The sequence below is a fragment of the Acipenser ruthenus genome, chromosome 6 (genome assembly GCF_902713425.1).
Source record: "Acipenser ruthenus chromosome 6, fAciRut3.2 maternal haplotype, whole genome shotgun sequence".
Taxonomy (NCBI): domain Eukaryota; kingdom Metazoa; phylum Chordata; class Actinopteri; order Acipenseriformes; family Acipenseridae; genus Acipenser; species Acipenser ruthenus.
Genome location: NC_081194.1, coordinates 5,291,383 through 5,310,841, shown reverse-complemented (window position 1 = coordinate 5,310,841; position 19,459 = coordinate 5,291,383). Strand labels below are relative to the sequence as shown.

General features: G+C 37.3%; 1 protein-coding gene across 6 annotated transcripts in view; it reads right to left on the bottom strand.

The window, feature by feature from the left end:
- Positions 1-2,764: 2,764 nt before the first annotated feature.
- The window catches only part of LOC117411192 (mitogen-activated protein kinase kinase kinase 4-like), a 57,036-nt gene continuing 40,341 nt past the window's right edge, over positions 2,765-19,459 (bottom strand). For 5 of the 6 annotated variants that reach the window (XM_059024848.1, XM_034018466.3, XM_059024846.1 and 2 more), the window contains 20 exons: positions 19,327-19,426; positions 18,918-19,001; positions 18,114-18,380; positions 17,741-17,890; positions 17,304-17,465; positions 15,863-15,996; positions 15,298-15,376; positions 15,058-15,136; positions 13,595-13,691; positions 9,872-9,988; positions 8,601-8,701; positions 7,986-8,066; positions 7,291-7,482; positions 6,698-6,768; positions 6,351-6,467; positions 5,731-5,890; positions 5,231-5,353; positions 4,768-4,874; positions 4,157-4,336; positions 2,765-4,060 (listed from right to left, as the gene is read on the bottom strand). In XM_059024848.1, the coding sequence (XP_058880831.1) occupies positions 4,040-4,060; positions 4,157-4,336; positions 4,768-4,874; positions 5,231-5,353; positions 5,731-5,890; positions 6,351-6,467; positions 6,698-6,768; positions 7,291-7,482; positions 7,986-8,066; positions 8,601-8,701; positions 9,872-9,988; positions 13,595-13,691; positions 15,058-15,136; positions 15,298-15,376; positions 15,863-15,996; positions 17,304-17,465; positions 17,741-17,890; positions 18,114-18,380; positions 18,918-19,001; positions 19,327-19,426 (2,422 nt within the window). In that variant the 3' untranslated portion in view covers positions 2,765-4,039. The remainder of the gene's footprint in view (positions 4,061-4,156; positions 4,337-4,767; positions 4,875-5,230; positions 5,354-5,730; positions 5,891-6,350; positions 6,468-6,697; positions 6,769-7,290; positions 7,483-7,985; positions 8,067-8,600; positions 8,702-9,871; positions 9,989-13,594; positions 13,692-15,057; positions 15,137-15,297; positions 15,377-15,862; positions 15,997-17,303; positions 17,466-17,740; positions 17,891-18,113; positions 18,381-18,917; positions 19,002-19,326; positions 19,427-19,459) is intronic. The other variant, XM_034018467.3, reaches the window with a different exon arrangement.

The window sequence follows — 19,459 nt, the reverse complement described above, 5'->3', positions numbered from 1 at the left end:
GTTGTATGCAACGCTAACCAGTCTCTTCGTTTACTCTGGACGCTCTCCTCGTGGGAGTCTGGTGACGTCACAGTATCTTACAGGTTCTACTGTACCTGACAATATACACAGCTTTGGGTTTTCAGTGGAATGTGTACTCTGCAAAACAAACACATTCAGTCTCTTATTTAACTAAGAATACCTAATACATTACTGGTAGTGTAACGATTATTATTTGTAAACTTTTAGCCTTAATATTATTACTCAGAATAACGAAATATAAATATAGGCCTGTATATATGTTTTTTGTTGCTTTTTTTGGTAACAAGCTCATATGCAAACATGCGCACCTGCAATACTACTACTACTACTACTAATAATAATAATAATAATAATAATAATAATTCAATAAAAACAGAAATGTCTATTTATTTTGAAAAATCGTGATGTTGAGAGGGTTTTTAAAATTGCCTTGACTATTTGTTATTTTTAATTGTTGTGAGTGGTAATTAAGCACAACTGAAATGTCGCTACACAGCTGTGTGTGCCGAGATGATGTCCAATCTTTTCTTCCTAATGTTGATAACCACTTCTTACGACGTTCATCTTTCCTCCCTCTTCTATCTGAGCATGCAACTGCACAAGTCTCCGGCATACTAAAAAATAAATATAGTCTCTCTCTAACTGAACTGTTGTACGACGGTATTCTCCGATTGCTGCAGGCTATGACCGACACTCTCTTGACTGTCAAAATGTTGGACATGGACTCTGTAACGTCATGTGCAAAACCACAATTGCACCCGGAGCGATCAGCCGCGACTGCATGCAATCGGATTGCATGCAATCACGCAATCGGATTGCACCGAAATTGCATCGTGTATCGTGGCCTTATCCTGCAGTGCGTCAATTGCCTTTAATGAAATTAAATTTTTTTGGTCTAACAGCCTCTTTGGGCCAACTTTCAGGTTACATCACTGGTGCTTTATAACAGCTGCTGTCTCTTGATGGTTTCACATGTAGAGTCGTTAACCAAGGCTTTCAATTTCAATAAACTGCCTGATGGAACAAGGTACTAATAAGATTGAAACCTGAATCATTCCTATCGCTGCTACAAGCGCGACTCATCCTTGGGGGTTTCCTTGGCATTGCACTTTGTAGTCATGCAGACGTTGTGGTTAGACTGTGTTGTGCTCACAGAAGAATTGACCTATAAATAGCTTTAGTGTCTGGAGTGCTGTAGAATTGTACGACTGTTAATAATTAAGCTGATACAATTCTCTGACAACAGGTTAACTTCTGATACATTGCTGGATATCCACATATATATTGAATCTGTATACAGATTTGAGTCTTAATGATCTTCAGTGATGGCAAATGCTACTTGTATTTTATTTGTCTGTAAATGTATTCAAATTTCTCAATTTGTTAAGGGTTAGTGCAACAGAGCAGATGTGTAACAGTACTTGCTGCTTGGATGCCAAGAGTAAAAAAAAAAAATGTTGCTCTACATTTATTATCCAATTTATATTCCCCAAACCATTTTTTTGTGTGTGTATTAGCTGGGAAAGTGTTGTTATAAGGAGGTACCAAAGCAGCAGGTTACTTGTTTCAGGGGGAAAGCTGTTGGCCTCATGTTGTTGTGGGCAGGAATGATGTCACAGGGAAATGGGAAAATGACTCTTCTGTTCTCCTGAGTCCTTCACTCTTGCAGCCCCACCCAAGTAAGTGAACCAAGGCAGCTGTCCAAAACACAAAACCACCACTACACTCAAGTGATAATTAGCCCTTTTTATGCCAGTTTCTCATAAACAGCAAGAACTGGATCTGCAGACTATAGACTAGAACAATCGTATTGTGTACACCCAGAACACTGTACAAACCTTTTTTCAAACCAAGTCCTTCTAAAATGTAATAAAAATACTCAACAGTAAAGCGACATCTAGATACATTGTTTTATAATCAGCTTGAACTGAAGTGTTTTGAGTTACAAGTTTAAGAAACACATCTCGCCAATGGCAGGTTACTGTTTACATTCTGTGTCTGCAGCTGAATCATGTGATGAATGAAAGAAACTAATATCAGCCTGCCACAGGGCTTGAGTCGCTGGCATGATGTTATTTATTTTGCAGACTGCAGCATGTAGTCTTGAATACGTATCATCTTACAATTCCAGTGAATTTTTATAGGACCAGCTAAGCAGTAGAACAAGAACAGTTTTAATCAAAATACTCAAAACATTTTCATGCGTGGGCACTATAATGTGCCCACGCATCGTGATCTAAACTGTTCTCTAAATATTATTTTCTTTAATAAACGGATGGGAATAAATAATGAGCTCATTTAACAATGTACTATATAAAACTGTATTAAACCTTCAATGTTAACCTGGATTCCTGCCTTTTGTTTGTAAATAAATATTTACAAACTGATAGTTTGAGTAATGTGTATTAACTTGACTTACTGGTTTTGGGTTCAGCACAGAAAACACCTCCTGTATTGGCCATGTTCATTGTAATAGAATGCAAAGCATAATGAATGCCTGTTTGATTTGTGTGATTAACTCGTTTTCAGTTGTGTGGCATTGTAAACATGCCAGTTGTCTTGATGATGCATCATGTTGTATTTGAATAGAAGGTATCTACTGTATATACAGTGCAGTATGTACAGTTGCTTACAATCTATGAAAGAGGCTTGTTATTAACCACATATGGACCACGTAATAGGTCTCCTATATACTGCAAAACAAAAAAAAAAAAAACAGCATGGAATCAATTTCACAAACATGTTTCCTAAAATAAACAATTTATTGAAAAAAAAAAGTATTTATTTGATCAGTTTTTGCAGAACAAACTTACAGAAGCTGGCAAAACATGTTCACAGAAGTCAGTGCGTTTGTACAAATTAAAAATAGGTGTGTAGCACAACAAAAACGGGAGAGCTTAAAAACACCTTACACAGTCCAAAATATTTAACAGAACCACCTCCTCTTTCCATAGGTCAGAACACATCAGATTAGTCTGGATTCAGTTCTCTTGAACAAGGGCGCTATCATTAAACCACAGATGGTCCATATACAGTAGTAATAGCACTTTGACTGAAACATGCAATTTTTTTTGTATTTATATTCTTTTATTATTATTATTATTATTATTATTATTATTATTATTATTATTATTATTATTATTATTTTACATTGCAAACAACATTAAAATGAGCAAACATGTGCCAGATAATTATACATGAGCAGCAGTGTATCGTGACATTTTCCAGTCACCGGTGCAGTCTTCAGTCAATGTCAAGGGTACAAGCTCCTAAGCTTGACCACCACCCAGGTCTGTTAATGCTGCCCAGGTCCTGTCTGTCACAGTGCAGGTCCATAAAATACAGGCTAACTTCTAATAAGGTGGCCCTTGATACTGTGCAGCAGGTTAGAAGGCAGTATGGTCACGGTTCCCATTTGTTGTATTATAATCCTGGCTCCCATTTGCCCCATTAGTGCTACATATTTTTCAAGATCCTCAACTGGCCAGGATGCACCAAACTTGATCAGACCAAAAGCAAAACCCTGAAAGACTGTGTACACGAGGCCGGTTTCACCAGAGCAAAATGAGACCTAGTAACTGCCTCCAGGTAAAAAATAAATAAATAAAATCTTCAGACTGATGGCCGTTGATTGTGTGATTCAGAGAAGTCCTGGTGGTTTGTGGACGATCAATTAATAAGCCAGTTTACTGTTTTTAAGCACTATGGGTTGGGGGAAAAAAATCTAATTGCACCCTTGTTGCTGTAGTGGGCAGCTGCATTACAAGTCTTTACTTGGCTATTAAGCTTTACAATTCTATATACAGGTATTACCAATCCAGCTTTATGTACAAAAAGAGTGAACAAACATAAAAGACTTGTATCTCAGCTGCCCAGTTGGGCTTGCTGATCTCTGTAAATGGGACGGGTGGTTAGCTTATCCTTAACTCTGAAGACATTCTTTGTAAATATTACATACAGTAGTGATTTGTATTTTCTTCCCATTTGTCAGAACAGATTGTTAGGGCCACTTTCAACTTCATTCTTCATCTGTGCAAACCTGAAATTAAAAACAAAATAGTTCTATTTATCTTTCCTTATTGTACAGAGCACACAGTCACATGCCAGTTAGAGTTTCTTTTCAGAGAAGTCTCACCTTGACGAATGTATGATCCAGGAGCTGGCTGGCAGTCCATCGTTGCTTTGGCTCACTCTCCAGGCAGTGAGTAAGGAAGTCCTTGCCCTCTGTACTTAGCTTCTCAGGGATGGGGGGTTTGTGGCCCATCCCCACCTTGTACATGATCTGAAAGTTGTGTTCGTACTCGTGCCAGGGACGCTTGAGACAAAAAAACACAATTAGCAATGAGCTCCTGCCCCTTTTATTATTATTATTATTATTATTATTATTATTATTATTATTATTATGCCCCTTATCCCTTGTCAGAAACAGCAGATTCTGAAACAGCTACAGTTTTGAAACCGATGGTGAGGCAATTACCAAAGCCCTAATCAAAACAAATCGTAACAATATTATTATAAAATCAATTTAAAAAGGTGGATATATGTCAAGAACATGTATAAAAAGCTTCACTCAACTGGGGGTAGGTCAAAATATCTATTTTTAATCAGAGAAAGGCATTTTACTTTTTTGTTATAGTAAGCATACCTCTATAGCATATTTGCAGTCATAAGAATGAATGATTTTAAAAGCTAATACTTTTTGTAATGCTTGCTGTCTTGGTGACACCAGTGCAGACAGGTCCTTACCTTGCCTGTGACCATCTCTATGAGAACACACCCGAGGCTCCAGATGTCCGCAGCTCGACCGTGTCCTTCCCCCTTTGCTCTTGTAATCACTTCAGGAGCCATGTAAGCTGCACAATGACATCAGTATTACTATGTTTACGTGCTCAAGGAATCCGTCTTTTTGGAATTGATTCTTTTGAATTGTTGTAAAAAATGTGCAGCATTTACTTTACTACTACTTTGCTACTTCTGAACATATGCATTTGAATCCGATTCAACTTTCAACCCAATTCTAGCTCAAAAGTGGTTTAAATGCAGCATACAGAGGATTTCAGAATCACTTCCTTAAATAGGTGGCTTGCATCTGATTATATTGTGCATATAAATTGGGCTACTGTTAAGAAATGGGTATGGTGTTTGTAGGGGGTTAATTAAAACCCAATGTAACAGACTGTATTGTATTCCCATGAATCTATTGGTTTACCTGCTGTTCCAAGCGTACTGTTTACCTCCCCAGGCATAGTCTGGGCATTGTTTTTTAACTTCACTGAACATCCAAAATCTCCCAGTTTAATTAATCCAGAGGATGTCAAGAAGATGTTGGCGCCTAAGAAAATAAAAAAAATAATAATTAAAAATAAATAATTCATCCCGATGAATTAAAATTAATTTGAATTGTATTGATTACACTTACTTTCCTGAATACAGAAACATACTATATTTGAAGTATATACTGTTGAATGTATTACTTGGCATGATACAGGCTTCATGAAAATAATAACAATGAAGTCAAGAAAATAAAGGAATGCCACAGGATTTCTCTTGAATACACTGAGAGGCAGCAGCAACATGGTTCACTGCACTCTGGAGCATAAAAGAAACAGCTAGGTGGGAAGATACTGTCATTCATATAAATGATTATATCAACATTGTTACTCACACCTTGAGAACCAGCAAAACGAGTCATTTACATCCCGGGCCTACCTTTAATATCCCGATGCACAATGCCGTGTTCGTGTAACACATTGATGGCGGTAGTGATCTGCTTGCTGTAGAGTCGGATTACATGTTCTTGAAGGCCCAGCCTTGCCACCTCCTCCAGAGTGCCTTCATCACAGTACTCCATAAAGATGTACATCTCTTCCTGTTTGCAAGGAACACATCATTCATTTGCATTTATTAATTAGCAGCAGTATTTAGATCTGCCAGTGTTTACATCATTAAATAGACCCGTCTTATGTAAGATATACTTGGTTTGCAAGGGGTGCCTTTACAAAAACATTTTGTGGACGTAATTAGGTCATGCTAGAAAGCCAAGCAAAATGTTAGTAATGCGAAATGTGGAAGCCAAAGCAAAACTTGATCAATTTTATTCTTTCTAAGAAACTGCAGCATGAAGTAAAAACTTCCAACATACCCAGCTGTTAGCTCTTTCATGAACAGCCTCCATAACAACTCTCTAGCTGTAGTGGGGTAAAGGAGTTACTAAAAGCATACAAACAGATACTGCAGCCGATACAGAGGAAGGCTCGTATCAGCAGTCAGCAAAGTACAATTATACACAGGCATGTTGAGGCCTGTGTCCAGGACAATGAGCTACTCACCCGATGCAACTCCACACCGAAGTACCGAACCAGGTTGGGGTGCTTGATGCCTTCAAAGATTTTTAATTCATCCGCTGTCTCTTTTATCGTTTTGTGATCATTCGGCTGGAATCTGATCTGGAGGACCAAACATGAAATCAGCATTTTTAACCGGACTTTCCTTTAGACATGTAATACGAGATCGAATTAGAAACGGTAAGTAGAAGTATAAAACATATACATTGTGTACTAAGTGTTAGCTGTAGAAAACATCTGTATAAAAACAAAAAAGACATACATTGGGTAATATCCTATAAATCTACAAATCAAAAGAGTCAAGAAAAAACACAATTCTAACACATGCTTACCTCTTTCATTGCCATCAGTTCACCAGTGTCAACGTTAATACATGTATATACTTTCCCATACTGCCCTTCACCTGGAAAATGTAAAGAGCCTGTATGATCCATAAGTTCCATAACTCCCAGTACACTTGTTTGTAACTGGTTCTTGCTACATTTAAGAGCAACACCAGCTACTATCCCGCTACGTAGGTAAAATACAATGCTAACATTTTTTAACAGAAGCCTTCATTTTCCAACAGATGCAAGTTATGTGTGTACATTATGTACACACTGTTGTGGTGGACTATGTTGTCGTATTAAACAAAACAATGGAACCCGAGCTCCTACTGCAAATACCAAGCGCTACAAGCAGGCCCATGTTTAATAGTCAACATTAGATATTGAGAGGACTAATTGCAAAACTGTGTCATGACATTTTTCACAGCCAACCTACACTTGGGAAATCAGAAACAACCAGCTGTTGAATGCTTGTTTGTGTTGCCATGCTACGGATATTTTACATAAAAAAATTTCTGAACAGAAGAGGGGGGATGAATTAGATTACTGTTGCAGTATCTGTTATATGTTTTTAAAAGTAGACAAAGTAGTTACATTACCTATTTTGTTGCCTCTTTGCCACTTAAAGGTGACTTTCCTTAACCCCACGTGCATGATGTTGTCGTAGGATTTGGGGGTGTTGCACACTTGGCCGATGATGTTCTTCTGCTTCATCATCCGGTACCTCTCCTGCTCGAACTGCTTGAGTGACTTCCGGACAGCCTCCATGGGACTCTGCTTCGCAGCCGTGTCTGAGCGAGAGGAGAGCAGGGGAGGCTAAGAAGCTGTGCAGTAAACCAGCCTTCATAATAAACACGGGAGTTAGTGTTCTCTCTGTTGCAAGTCTCATCTCACTTTGCTTTAAAATGTGTGCGTTTTTGTGCTCAAACAAAAGTGAGGAACTAAAATCGATAGTATTAGAAACTCTTTCCCTTTTCCAAATTCAAGGTCCGGCATAATATTTTTAAAATGGTAATATTTGGTACTTACAAAATAAAGCACAATAAAAAAAAAAAAAAAAAAAAGACAGCATTCAACATAATGTACAAATAACTGTGTGCATTAAATTACTGTACTCACCAATCCATCAGTAAAGTAAGACTGCTGTGCAGAAACCTTTGTAATCCAGATTGGTTTACAAGTGATTATAAACAGACGGATATGTCGACCAACATATGGCTATTTATGGACCTAGGTAAAGCTATTTCTCCTCAGTATATCACCACCTATACAGGTAGGTATGCTGGCTACTTACCCTTCGACTGACTGATAAATGTGCGCAGCTCCCAGCTCCTTCGTGCTGTAGCACTGGGGTCTCCCTTCGGATATGTGGGTTCTGATAAGATCAATAACATGTACTTTAATGTGCTTGTGATTACAAGGGGAAATATGTACCAGGGAGACAGGAGCGGGCAGAGCAGAGAAACGTCATCACCACCAAACAGCAAACAAACAAATCAAGGGGAATAGGAATTTAAAAAAAAAACATTTTAAATCATAAAGAGTGTGTGTTAACAAGGCAGGAGTCTGGCTTGAAAAAAAGTATTTTTTGGAACTTTCTGTAAATTGATAACTGACAATATGCCTTTCATCAAAAATAAATCAATGGATCCTGGTCTGAGGCTCCTTTCTGTAGTATTGGACTTGAAACCTAACTGGGCCTCCTGGATTCAACATCGGTACTATTGGAAACACAGCACTGCTGGTTAGGGTTGATGTGGTAATTGCAGATGTTGATGCTGACCGTATTCTGAATTCAACCTTCTAGTTACTGTTCCCACTGGTATTATAAATCCAGATGTGCACTGAACTAAACTGAGACCACCAACTAATTTCATTTGAACCGTTGCAAGTCTCCAATTGGTCTCACCCTCGCGATCCTCAGTGGGGCTTGAGTGTCGACTCAAGGATTTGAACTGCAGCTCGGCAGCAACTGAAGTGAGCCTGTCGTTTTCAGGCAGGTTGGTGCCTCTGTGAAGGAAACAAAGAAAATAAGGTTATCTAGAAATCTCTGAGCTTCTTAAACAAGAGGGCTTGTCCATTGCCACTTTCAGTGAAAAGTTTTCAGCAAAGAAACACACAGCCTTGAAGTTTATGCAATAAAATAAAAGACTCAAATAGAAAGATTTAAATAGAAAGATTTACCCTTCTTAGTGAATAAGGCTTTTGTGCCACTTTGTGGCCAAGAACAACATTCACTATGGTAGCATTTTTGCACCTTTAGCAGAAAGAACAAAAAACAAAATGAAGGTTGAATGAGCGTAAATATAATAATCTACTAGCTTTGTGTAGAGTATTGCTGCTGATAATCATTAATTATTTATCACACGCGGAAATAATGAAGTCAAGACAACAAATGCTGAAAACGTACAGTACAGAAACACACAGGATTTACAGACACATAACATTTACAATTATAGCCACTATTCATGGAGAATGCCAAGAACACCTAATAAAACCTGAAGCATAATCATGGTGGATTTGTTCAAGTCACTGAAGAAATACAACAGCAAGTTTTGTCCATAGTTCATGCACCATTTAAATTTACTGAACTGATTTATTTATTTATTTTAGTCCAGTACAACAGCAAGTTTTTTTTTTTGATAAGCTGAATGTGTGAGAACTCAGTACAAATGGTAGTGCAAACCAGAAAAAAAAAAAAACTTGCTATCTTTAAAAGTTTATGCCTAGATAAAACAATAACATGTATTAATTTAACTCTACCCAAGCTTCACATCCTGCACTGGCCCAAGTATCTTAAAAAAAAAAAAAAAAAAAAAAAAAATCAGTTCTAGAAATTAAAACCAGAAACAGATGGATATACTTCTAGAAACCTTAAACATTGGCATTTAAATAAAATGAGTTTCTCTCCCTATAACTGGACACTAAGGGTAAAAGAAAACCCACAGGAGGCCAAGCAAAAAAGTAGCAGTACAGCTGATTTAAAACTCCTCCTCCTGTAGCTTACTGAAATTGAATTTCAACCGATTAAACATCTGTGCATGCCATAGCCACTACGGTGCAAGAGACAAAGCCAAAACAGTAACACTGGCAAAGCAGCAGCCAAACATGAGTTGAGAGGGCAGACTTGCTGACAGCGCCAGTCTCACTCAGGAACGGAGGTGTGGTGGGTGGAGCTACCTGATGTCATTAGTGCTGCTGACAGGTTTGGGGTGAATAGGGTCCCCAGTGACTGGGGCGGGGCGGGTGACAGTAGTGCTCGACTGGTTCCGAAGGTCACACGGGAGGCTCCTAGAACTGTGGTGAGAAAACACACTTGAGGAACACTACCACTTCTCTAGGAACTGAGAATAAGACAGGACAGCAGATTTTTGTTGCATATCGGGAAAAAAGGGGGAGTGAGGCTAAACCGTTTCATGAAAATGCAAAAATCATTACTATAGTTATTTGATCTGTTTTTAACCACCCAGCTGCTTATCCCACGATTTCCACGTGGAGCACATGCAAGTCCAAATTTGTCACTCCCATGAGAATAGCGTGCAGGCGCTTCTGTGTGCATCGGCAAAGTTTAACACGTCTTTAACGTGCTTCAATGAAAAAATAAGAACACTGTATAGGCAGCACTCCCTAAGAAATGTGCTTGACAGCCCGGGTCATCTGTATACACACAGCTGAGAGTGAAAAATGTATGCCTGTGTAGCTACAGAGAATAAAACAAGGATATTTCTATCTATTTGTTGGTGTTACAGGTTGCAAGGAAGCCTTGTCAGGTTTAGTGCTGGTCAAAATGACTTTATTGATAATAATTCATACAACAGAGCTACACATCCGTGCCTGAAACTGGGGAAGATACTGTATAAAAACATGATTAAAATGTATGTGCGGTAGATAAAAACGTTGGCACTGATGAGGTTTTGAAGTGTGTCTGTTTTGAAATCTATCACACAAAAAATAATTTCTAAAAAGTGATATGCCTGCACAAGTATTATAATGTTATTATAATGCTGCCATTGTGAAAAATGATGTTATTTATACTTATATAATGCTGCCATTGGAAAAAAATGATGTTATGTTGTGATCTATATTATAATGATACAATTGCAAACACATTATTGTTATTTTGTTATTTAAGTTCTATTGAAATACTGTATTTCCATTTATCATAATCACAATAAAAAAATGTGTATTTAAAAAAATCTAACAAATTATTTTGAAAACTGTCCAAATTGCTTATTTGAGGGCTAAGAATGAAAAATCTGCAATAATAATAATAATAATAATAATAATAATAATAATAATAATAATAATAATAATAATAATAAAATAAGAGCATTTTTAACATGGAAATTGCCAAAATAAATGGGCAGCTGGGTGGTTACACTTGTTTTCGAAAAATAATGCAGACATAATGTAATACAGTAGCACATCCCGATAAAATAAAAATGGCTAAAATATAGTTGGATTAAAAGAAAAAACCTAAACAATTTTACCATGTGGAAAAAGACTTTTAATATAGAAATGCATGAAGAAACTGTATCAAAGTGCTTCTCACCCTCACAAAGAAACCCAAAGGTGACAAAAGATCTAATGAATTATCCAAGATACAGCTCAGAATATGGTGCACTTGCAAGATAACCTTAATAGAGTTATAAATGCAAGAAACTGATTTTCACATTTATTAAAACAACAAGGGTAGGTAGCCTTTTAGCTGCACTTTTCTTAAACCGAGCAATCTGACCCATTCCAAGTTTCACTGTTACTGTAGCTTTAGTGTTATTTGATTTCTACAAAAGTTTGGAAGCAGCTTTTATATATATTAAAAAAAAAAAAAAATGGAATGGCTGTGCAGTTTTGAGCAGACTTCCTGACGTTGTTAACGAGCACAAATTAAATCACAAGACAGTCTCTGTTCTCTCACACCCTGATCTATATGGTTCAACATTTGAATTAATCTCTGTCCTTAATTATAATCTGTTATTGAATATTTTACAGGACTTTATTTTAATTTCTTTTTAAAAAGCATTTGAAACCAAGCATGGGCTATACCAACTATGGCAGAACTAAATAGTTTGCAGCTCTGCATACAAGGAAAAGTAAGTCACCATGACCTACATCCACAGCATGTGGAATATCACACAAGATCATTAGATCTGTACTTGCATTGAAGACCTACAGTACGCTTAATGACTATCACATTTTCCCCAGATGCAGACCAACCAATCAATCTGTAACAGTTTTCCAAATATAGCAAAGGATGCTACTGTAGCATTCCCAATAACTAAATGAAGAATTTTGCGAGCAGAACAGACTTAGGTATTTGCAGATCACCAGGTTTTTGGAACTGCTCATTGAGCAGACCAGGCTGTTCAGTTGAATAAGAGGAACACTTTCCAAAACGGAAGGGGAAATCAAGTTGCCTAAAATCGGTCTGTTTAAATCTTACAAAATGACAAACTTAAAATGTTGGTGACCTGGGTGAAGAAAACACAGCACAGATCTGTCAGGATGATCTCAGTGATGGTAACACACTGAGTGAGCTATTTTCAAAGTCGTCACAAACAGTGCTTATTAAAATGATTAATGAACAGTGCACACCTGAATCAGCTAATGTTACATCCCCATTCGAACCTCCTAAGAGTGACGTCTCTTGGAAAAAAGATACAAATAATATTCTAACCATACAATTCCTTCCTGGTAACATAAAACAAGGTATTTTAACAAGGCCAACCTTACTACCCTACCCCTACCACCTTATTTCCTGTGCATCATTCTTAACTTGACAGTATTTGGATATATCCTCATTTTTATAAACAAACAAGATGATAATCTTTCTATATCTTTTTAGTTACTATTGCTCAAACTAAGCATTTTACATCCGGTTTGTAAACATCACTTCAATAAATACTGCACAGTTATTAATTTACAGCACTGGTATTCAGGTTGCTATGGTTTTGGTTTTTATTTTAGTCAATAAAAGGGCAGTAAACCATAATATCTTAGTAAAGGTTGGCAAAATGCTACCATAGAGAAAGATGATGGGTGCACATGCATACATCACACACAAGTGATGCTCATAGTGAGAAGATTCTGTCTAAAACCATGCAATCCCTTTCCAAGAGCTACTCAGAACACCAACACCATAAAGAGACAAGCAAGTGATGGAACAAGTTTCTGTTATTCCTTAAGTAGAACATCAAATAGCCCATTCCGTGACCACAGCTTAAGAGTGTCATACTAAGCTCCTACTATATCAGCCTCTTTGAGCATGGTATTAAAATGATCATTGCTAGCTTTTTTTTTTTTTTTTTTTTTAAACTAACTAGTTGTCCTTAAAGGGCACATAAGGACCTTTTTATTTTATTGTGTTACATGTTCCCATGTGTTGCTACAACTGTTTACATAAGGTGTGTGTGTTGTTTTAATTTATTATTATTTTTTTTACATTTTGACCACTTTTTTAAACTTAAATTGCATCCTCCTGTTCACTGGTAAATCCATATTATTTACATATGTGAGCAGGAGGATTATGGGTAATGTAGTTCCGAGAGGTCCATGCAGGGAATGCAATTTAAAAATTTTAAAAAGTTGTAAAAATGTAAAAAAAATAAAATAAAACACACACCTCTTACGTAAACAGTTGTAGCAACACATGGGAACATGTAACACAATACAATAAAAAGGTCCTTATGTACCCATTAAAAGATATATATAATATAATAAGAGACAGAAGAATCATCCTAAATCTATCACTTGCACAGAAAATTGTAGCAATTAATTTAATTATTCCGATATATATGCTGTGACTCCAACATGTCAACAAGTGTATTGTAACAGGGCAATGATTAAGTAACACACGTTCCCCCATGTTCACTCCTGAACCAGTTATGAAGCAGTGCAGAATACCTGAACCCCTCTGGATTGGGAATAATAAGGTGTGGGTTTGGAGGATCGCTGTGGCAGCGAGGGACTTTGACGGGACGAGGGCTGTTACGATTCGGTGCTGCAAAAAGACAAAAAGGTAACAAAATAAAAAATAGTCTTTAAATCAAACTTAGTCTCATATATATATATATATATATATATATATATATATATATATATATATATATATAGGATTCTGCCGAGTCAACACCCAGGGTAGTGCAAAAGGACATCACGAAAAAACACATTTGTAGGTAAAAAACGCTAAAATAGAAGTCGCTACATTTAAAAATATACATAAAACACATTAAATTTTCAGTCCACTTTTTGGTCCACTGTAAGTAAGAAATTGGAGTGTCCAGTGTGAAAACACAACATGAAATACTGTATTCCTTTGAATTTAAGATGCACTTTTTAAACCAATTTCTAAAAAAAAAAAAAATGTTCTGCATCTGAAATTCTAGTGATGTGTGTATCAAAATCGGCAACCAAAGACGTGAATACCAGAGTACACAAACAGCAACGTGACTGGCTGCTGAGAAAAGACGAGCAAAGACGTCACTGCCCGAATACACAAGCAGCAACGTGACTGACTGCCAAGAAAAGACGAACCAAAATGTTACTGCCCGATTTCGAATCATCCATGACATACAGGCAGCCTTTTTTAAAGTCATTAGCTTCCTGAGGAATTCAAATTGCAGAGTTTCATTATTAGGCTCCGTTCTAACAAACAGTACCAGCTATCAGAAATGCTGATCAGACCCCCTATATTTTTCGACATGCCAAGCAATACCACAGTTCACAAAAAGGGAGAAAAACAGGTGTGAGTAATCACGAGTGGAAATGAGAAGCAGCACATAACTAATGCTCTGTGTCACAGTAGACACAAACTGCCTCCTTATGTCGTTTTCTTACATGCGTAATTGAGGTTGTATCTTTGTAAATGCATATTTATTTGAGGTTTTATTTTTTCCTCAAATTGAGGGTGGGAAATTTGGGCTGCGTCTTAAATTCGAGGACATCTTAAATTCGAAGGAATAAGATATAAATGTTTCTATTCACGTGAGCCGTGATATTTCCCCTCAGGCAGTATTTGCACACGGTTACTAAAAACAAAAATGAATGGTGAAAATTGTACTTTCAGCTGAAAGTGGGGGGGGGGGGGGGTAGCGATCGTTCAAACGGGGGGTGTTGACTCGGCAGAATCCGGTATAATATACATACATAAATATAATTTTGTAATAATCTTTAATGGACACTCCCGACTCATTAACCAAAGCTGTTATATTTAGCTAATTAATCTATACACAGTCTTGTAATTTATTTTAAGATTTTAGACATTGTGTTAATGCAATTGCTTCAACACAGTATCAAAGATGAACTGCTTGTGAATGTTTAATAGAGATTTAAATCAGTTTTATATAAAAAGGCATTGAGAATCTTACCCAGGTAGAAGCCTGTGACAGGACTGTGGGGTTTGCCTATCACATGGCCAATGCACTCATTCATCAATGCTTGTAAGCTCTAGAAAATAAAAATAAAAATAAAACGATGCTATTTATTTTTTTTATTATGTACTGATGTGAAGAACGTTTACAGGCAGGACATGTTTAAGTTGTTTTTCAAATTTCTTTAGCATTTCTTTTTTAGCAGTAAAGTTATTTTTTTAAGCAGTCCTCATTTACCAGAAAGTCATCTTCAGGCAGTGCTGACACAAAGGCTGGCTCAATTGCTTGAAGGAAATCAAAGCCCTGTGTGGCCCACCTAACAGAAAAGTGACAAGATAATTTACAAACAAACATTCTCAGTTCAAGTTTACGAATGTTCATGCAGCCTTCTAAAGAACAGTGTTTTTACAAGCTAATGATTTTAAACATGTCTTGCTTTGCTGCCTAATGCTTTGCTTCTTACCTTGCAAAGCAGGGACACTCATTTTTTTTAAAATAAATAAATAAATAAATAAATACACATACATACATACATACATACATACATACATACATATATGTAACAGTGACACTTCATTATTTTGGCCACCAGATGGCAGAGCTGCATGACATTTTTTATTTTTTTATTTACTGTGTGAAACAGCAAATATGACACTCTTACAGATAGTTTTTGGTGCACAAGTTAACACAGGTGTCCCCATTAATAATAAAGTAGAAAATATGGGCATGATTAAAATAAATAAATAAATAAATAAATAAATAAATAAATAAATAAATTGGCAAATGGATATGCCATCCTCACCTGGGTCTTGTACCTCTGCCGCTTTCACACTTTGTTAAAACATAGTTCATCCACTTTCTGGCAAAGGCGATATATCGGTCACCAATCCTCTGTCTAAATTCACCAGACATCAGGCGCACAACTTCTTTATGATACTAAAAAAAAAAAAAAAAAAAAAAGAAAAAAAGAAAAAGGAAAACATTCACTTCTGGACAAGTGGGGGCAGGGGGGTGGAGTAACTTAGAAATACAATCTGCATCAATTCAATGATGTTTCATCAGGGACAGCGCAATGTTATGAATACACAACTGTGGAATAATAATAGTTACAAACAGACAGTTAGGGCTGCATTCATAAAAGGAAATATATGTTTTTAGCATTGTGCACAAAATGTTATGTTACTCAATTCTTGTTAAAATGACTAATTTCCTGATAGTACAAATGTTCTTCAATGTCTGTGCAAAATTTAGCAGTCACTTACTGTAAGTGACTTCTTACAATACAAATTCACTTAACATGAAATTCCTGATAGCATGAATTACTTTGGAGCCCTCCCAGGGAAGAAATGTGAATAAATTAAACATGCAAAGGATATTGGGAAATGTATTTATTAACTTAGTGCCTCTGTACTGTATTTTAGTGCTGTTTGGGGACTACAGATCCTATGATGCATTTCAAGTTGCCATAGTGCTCACGTTACAACGTGCACCATCCTTACAGACAGAACTGGAGAGGTGTTGAAAGCAGTGGATCATTTACCACAGTAGAAGAAAGAAAAATGTTGCTGAAGATTTCAAAACATTCCCACGAACACTGTCAACCATTCTGAAAAACCAGGATCCATTAATAGTCCTATGAGCTGTATTTAATAAAATGCACAGTACTTTTACTTTCTGGAATTGAAATTTGATTTCAGTGTTACTGTAACTTCAATAAAAAATGACAGTATGCATTTGACTTAGACTCCTGATAATAACAAGAATTACTGATAAGACATTTGTTTCCTGGTCCCTTGAAATTCACATGAACAAGAATAGACTGTATTTATTTAACTGTGAGAGTCTTACACAATTGCTTCCAGTAACTCCATGGTCATTAGGTTCAGATTCTAGGGTTTCCTGGCTTAGTAAGAGAGCATGTTACCGTTTAGACCAAGCCTCTAACTTTTTACTGTAAATGCAAGTTTAGTTGGCTTGTTCAGTCCCCCTATGAAAACATGATACACAGCAGCTACAATTGTGTAGGTTGGTGTCTCAGCCTGGGACTGCAGCCAGAGCGCAGCTAAATGCCTGGCATGGAAACAAGAGGTCAGTGTGCTACAGGAAATGATGCCACCTAGTCTACTCTGTGGATGTTCACCATCCTATTGACATGTTACAGAATTCTCATCTAGATCAATACGATTTTGTGTCTGTTCCCCACGGCTTAGTCTTCAACCCCTGCCTGATGTATAAGAGCTTACCTCAAAACCGAAGTTGTAGCTCTGAATCATGGCTTCTCTGTAGTACTGATGTAAGGTGGCAGATTCAGACTCATCAATTTCAGCTTCAAACTGGGAAGTAAACATGTACTCGACACGATCAATAGCACTGATTATCTTGTTGCATAGCTGCAACGCCTCGTTCTGGAAGGGAAGAGCAACACAAGTCAATGTTAACGTTATTCAAGCGGATTACAATACACTGGCAGTGAAGACAAAAACACTGGCCCACCACAACTGCAACTACAACTGCAAGACAACTCCCAAGCTTTCTTGCGTCACTGTTCTTGTCAACAGGCAATTACAAAACAAAGACTAAGCCAAATACAAATTCTAATTTGTATCCCTATAGCACAGAGCTACAGAGTCGAATGGAAAATAACGGGTAAAATAAAATTCAGACAGAAATGTGCTGCTACCTTAAGTTGTTCCAGCGCTTTGGCAATGACAGGCTGACTCGAGGTCTGTTCTCGGTGCAAGGTGATCAGATCGTCCATAGACTGCTGGAAAGCCTTCCTCTGGGCCACCAGATGAGCTGACTGCATGATTATCAGCAGCAGGTTATCAACCTGGAAAGAGAAATCAGATTTGGTTTCACAGACCACCCCGATTAGCAAAACAAGCGCAGGTCTAGATATGTTAGTTAATGCACCGGTATTTCCTTTCCATGCAGTGTTACTTTATATATATATATATATATATATATATATATATATATATATATACACACACGCATATACACACACACACTGTGTATATATATATATATAAAAAAAAAATGTATTATTATACCTGCATGGTTCTCAAGGTGTCCAACGTCTCCACCTGAGGCACTACCTTGACCTGCTTCCCTTCCCACAAGCTCCAGTTATCCCCCTGTTCACCATCTCTGGGTCTCTGTTTGATCATTAGTAAATACGCCTCGTCCATCATGTCATCCAAGTCCTTGGAGCAGTCCTTCCCCGCTGCTGTGTTCAAGAGCTGGAGAATAAGAGGCCTCTGCATGGAGAGGCTGGGAGGGATAAAGACATGGAGGTCTTCCAATCCTGGGACTTGGACCTGAACAATCAAAACACACATTCAGTGGAGATGAACACACACACACACACACACACACACACACACACTTTATACAGCAATACCCCCTTTAGAGATCACAATATTTGTGTTCTACCCATTGAAAATGCATTTGTAGGGTCGCCTTATACAGTAGGGTCACCTTATACGAGGGAGCAATGTGCGAACATTAGGGTACAAGGATCCAAACAGTTTCATATCCTAATATTCATCACAGCCTTGTTTATCCCAACTGTATCAACATTGCATAGTTGTTGTGTGTGGATTACTGCCAATGAAGACACAACCAAGTTTATCAGTCTTTCAGGACTAAAAGAACCAGTTAATTGAACTGTTATGCTTAATGGTTCTTGATAAAGGGTCATGGGTCAGGGCTATCACTCCCAAACATTGTGCATTGGGCAATTTTATCACAAAGGACATTTTACCACTAAGAAGCAAGTCTCAATTATGCAGTCATTAAATAAAATACAGATTTTTAAAATGAGTATTCTGGCTGGGAATTACTTTGAAGCTTACCTTTACATAACCTTTTGTCTTAAGTGTACTCAGAAGATCCAGCACACCAGCCGACACAATAAAATCTGCTGCAATTTCCAAGTCCTAAGGACAAGCCAAAAAAAGAGGGTGAGGGAAAGTTAGCATGTGAAAACAGTGCCTCAATTAATACAAACTCAAATGCCCTTGTGTTTGAGTCACCAGTACTTATCTATACTGATTCTGAGTGGAGTTGTGTGCATCACTTTGTCTTACTTCTAGATTGCAGATCTCCGAGATCCAGGTTTCTCTTTCTATAAGCCCAAAATGTTCAAAGGCCACATGAATGAAAAGAACCCAAACCCAATATAAAAAAATGCAGTCTATTTGCCAGGACCACAGTTTCTGTATTAACACAGAGACAATGGATAATAACAAGTAAATGTGGTACCTTTCTGAGCATTTTGGCAAATCCAAGTGCTTTTGATGCCCTCTCCCTGGCTTCATGAAACAGCTCCTTCAGTGACCTGCTGGTCTCAATCACTGACCTCCTGTAAAAGATGACAGAAGTCACTGGTTACCTG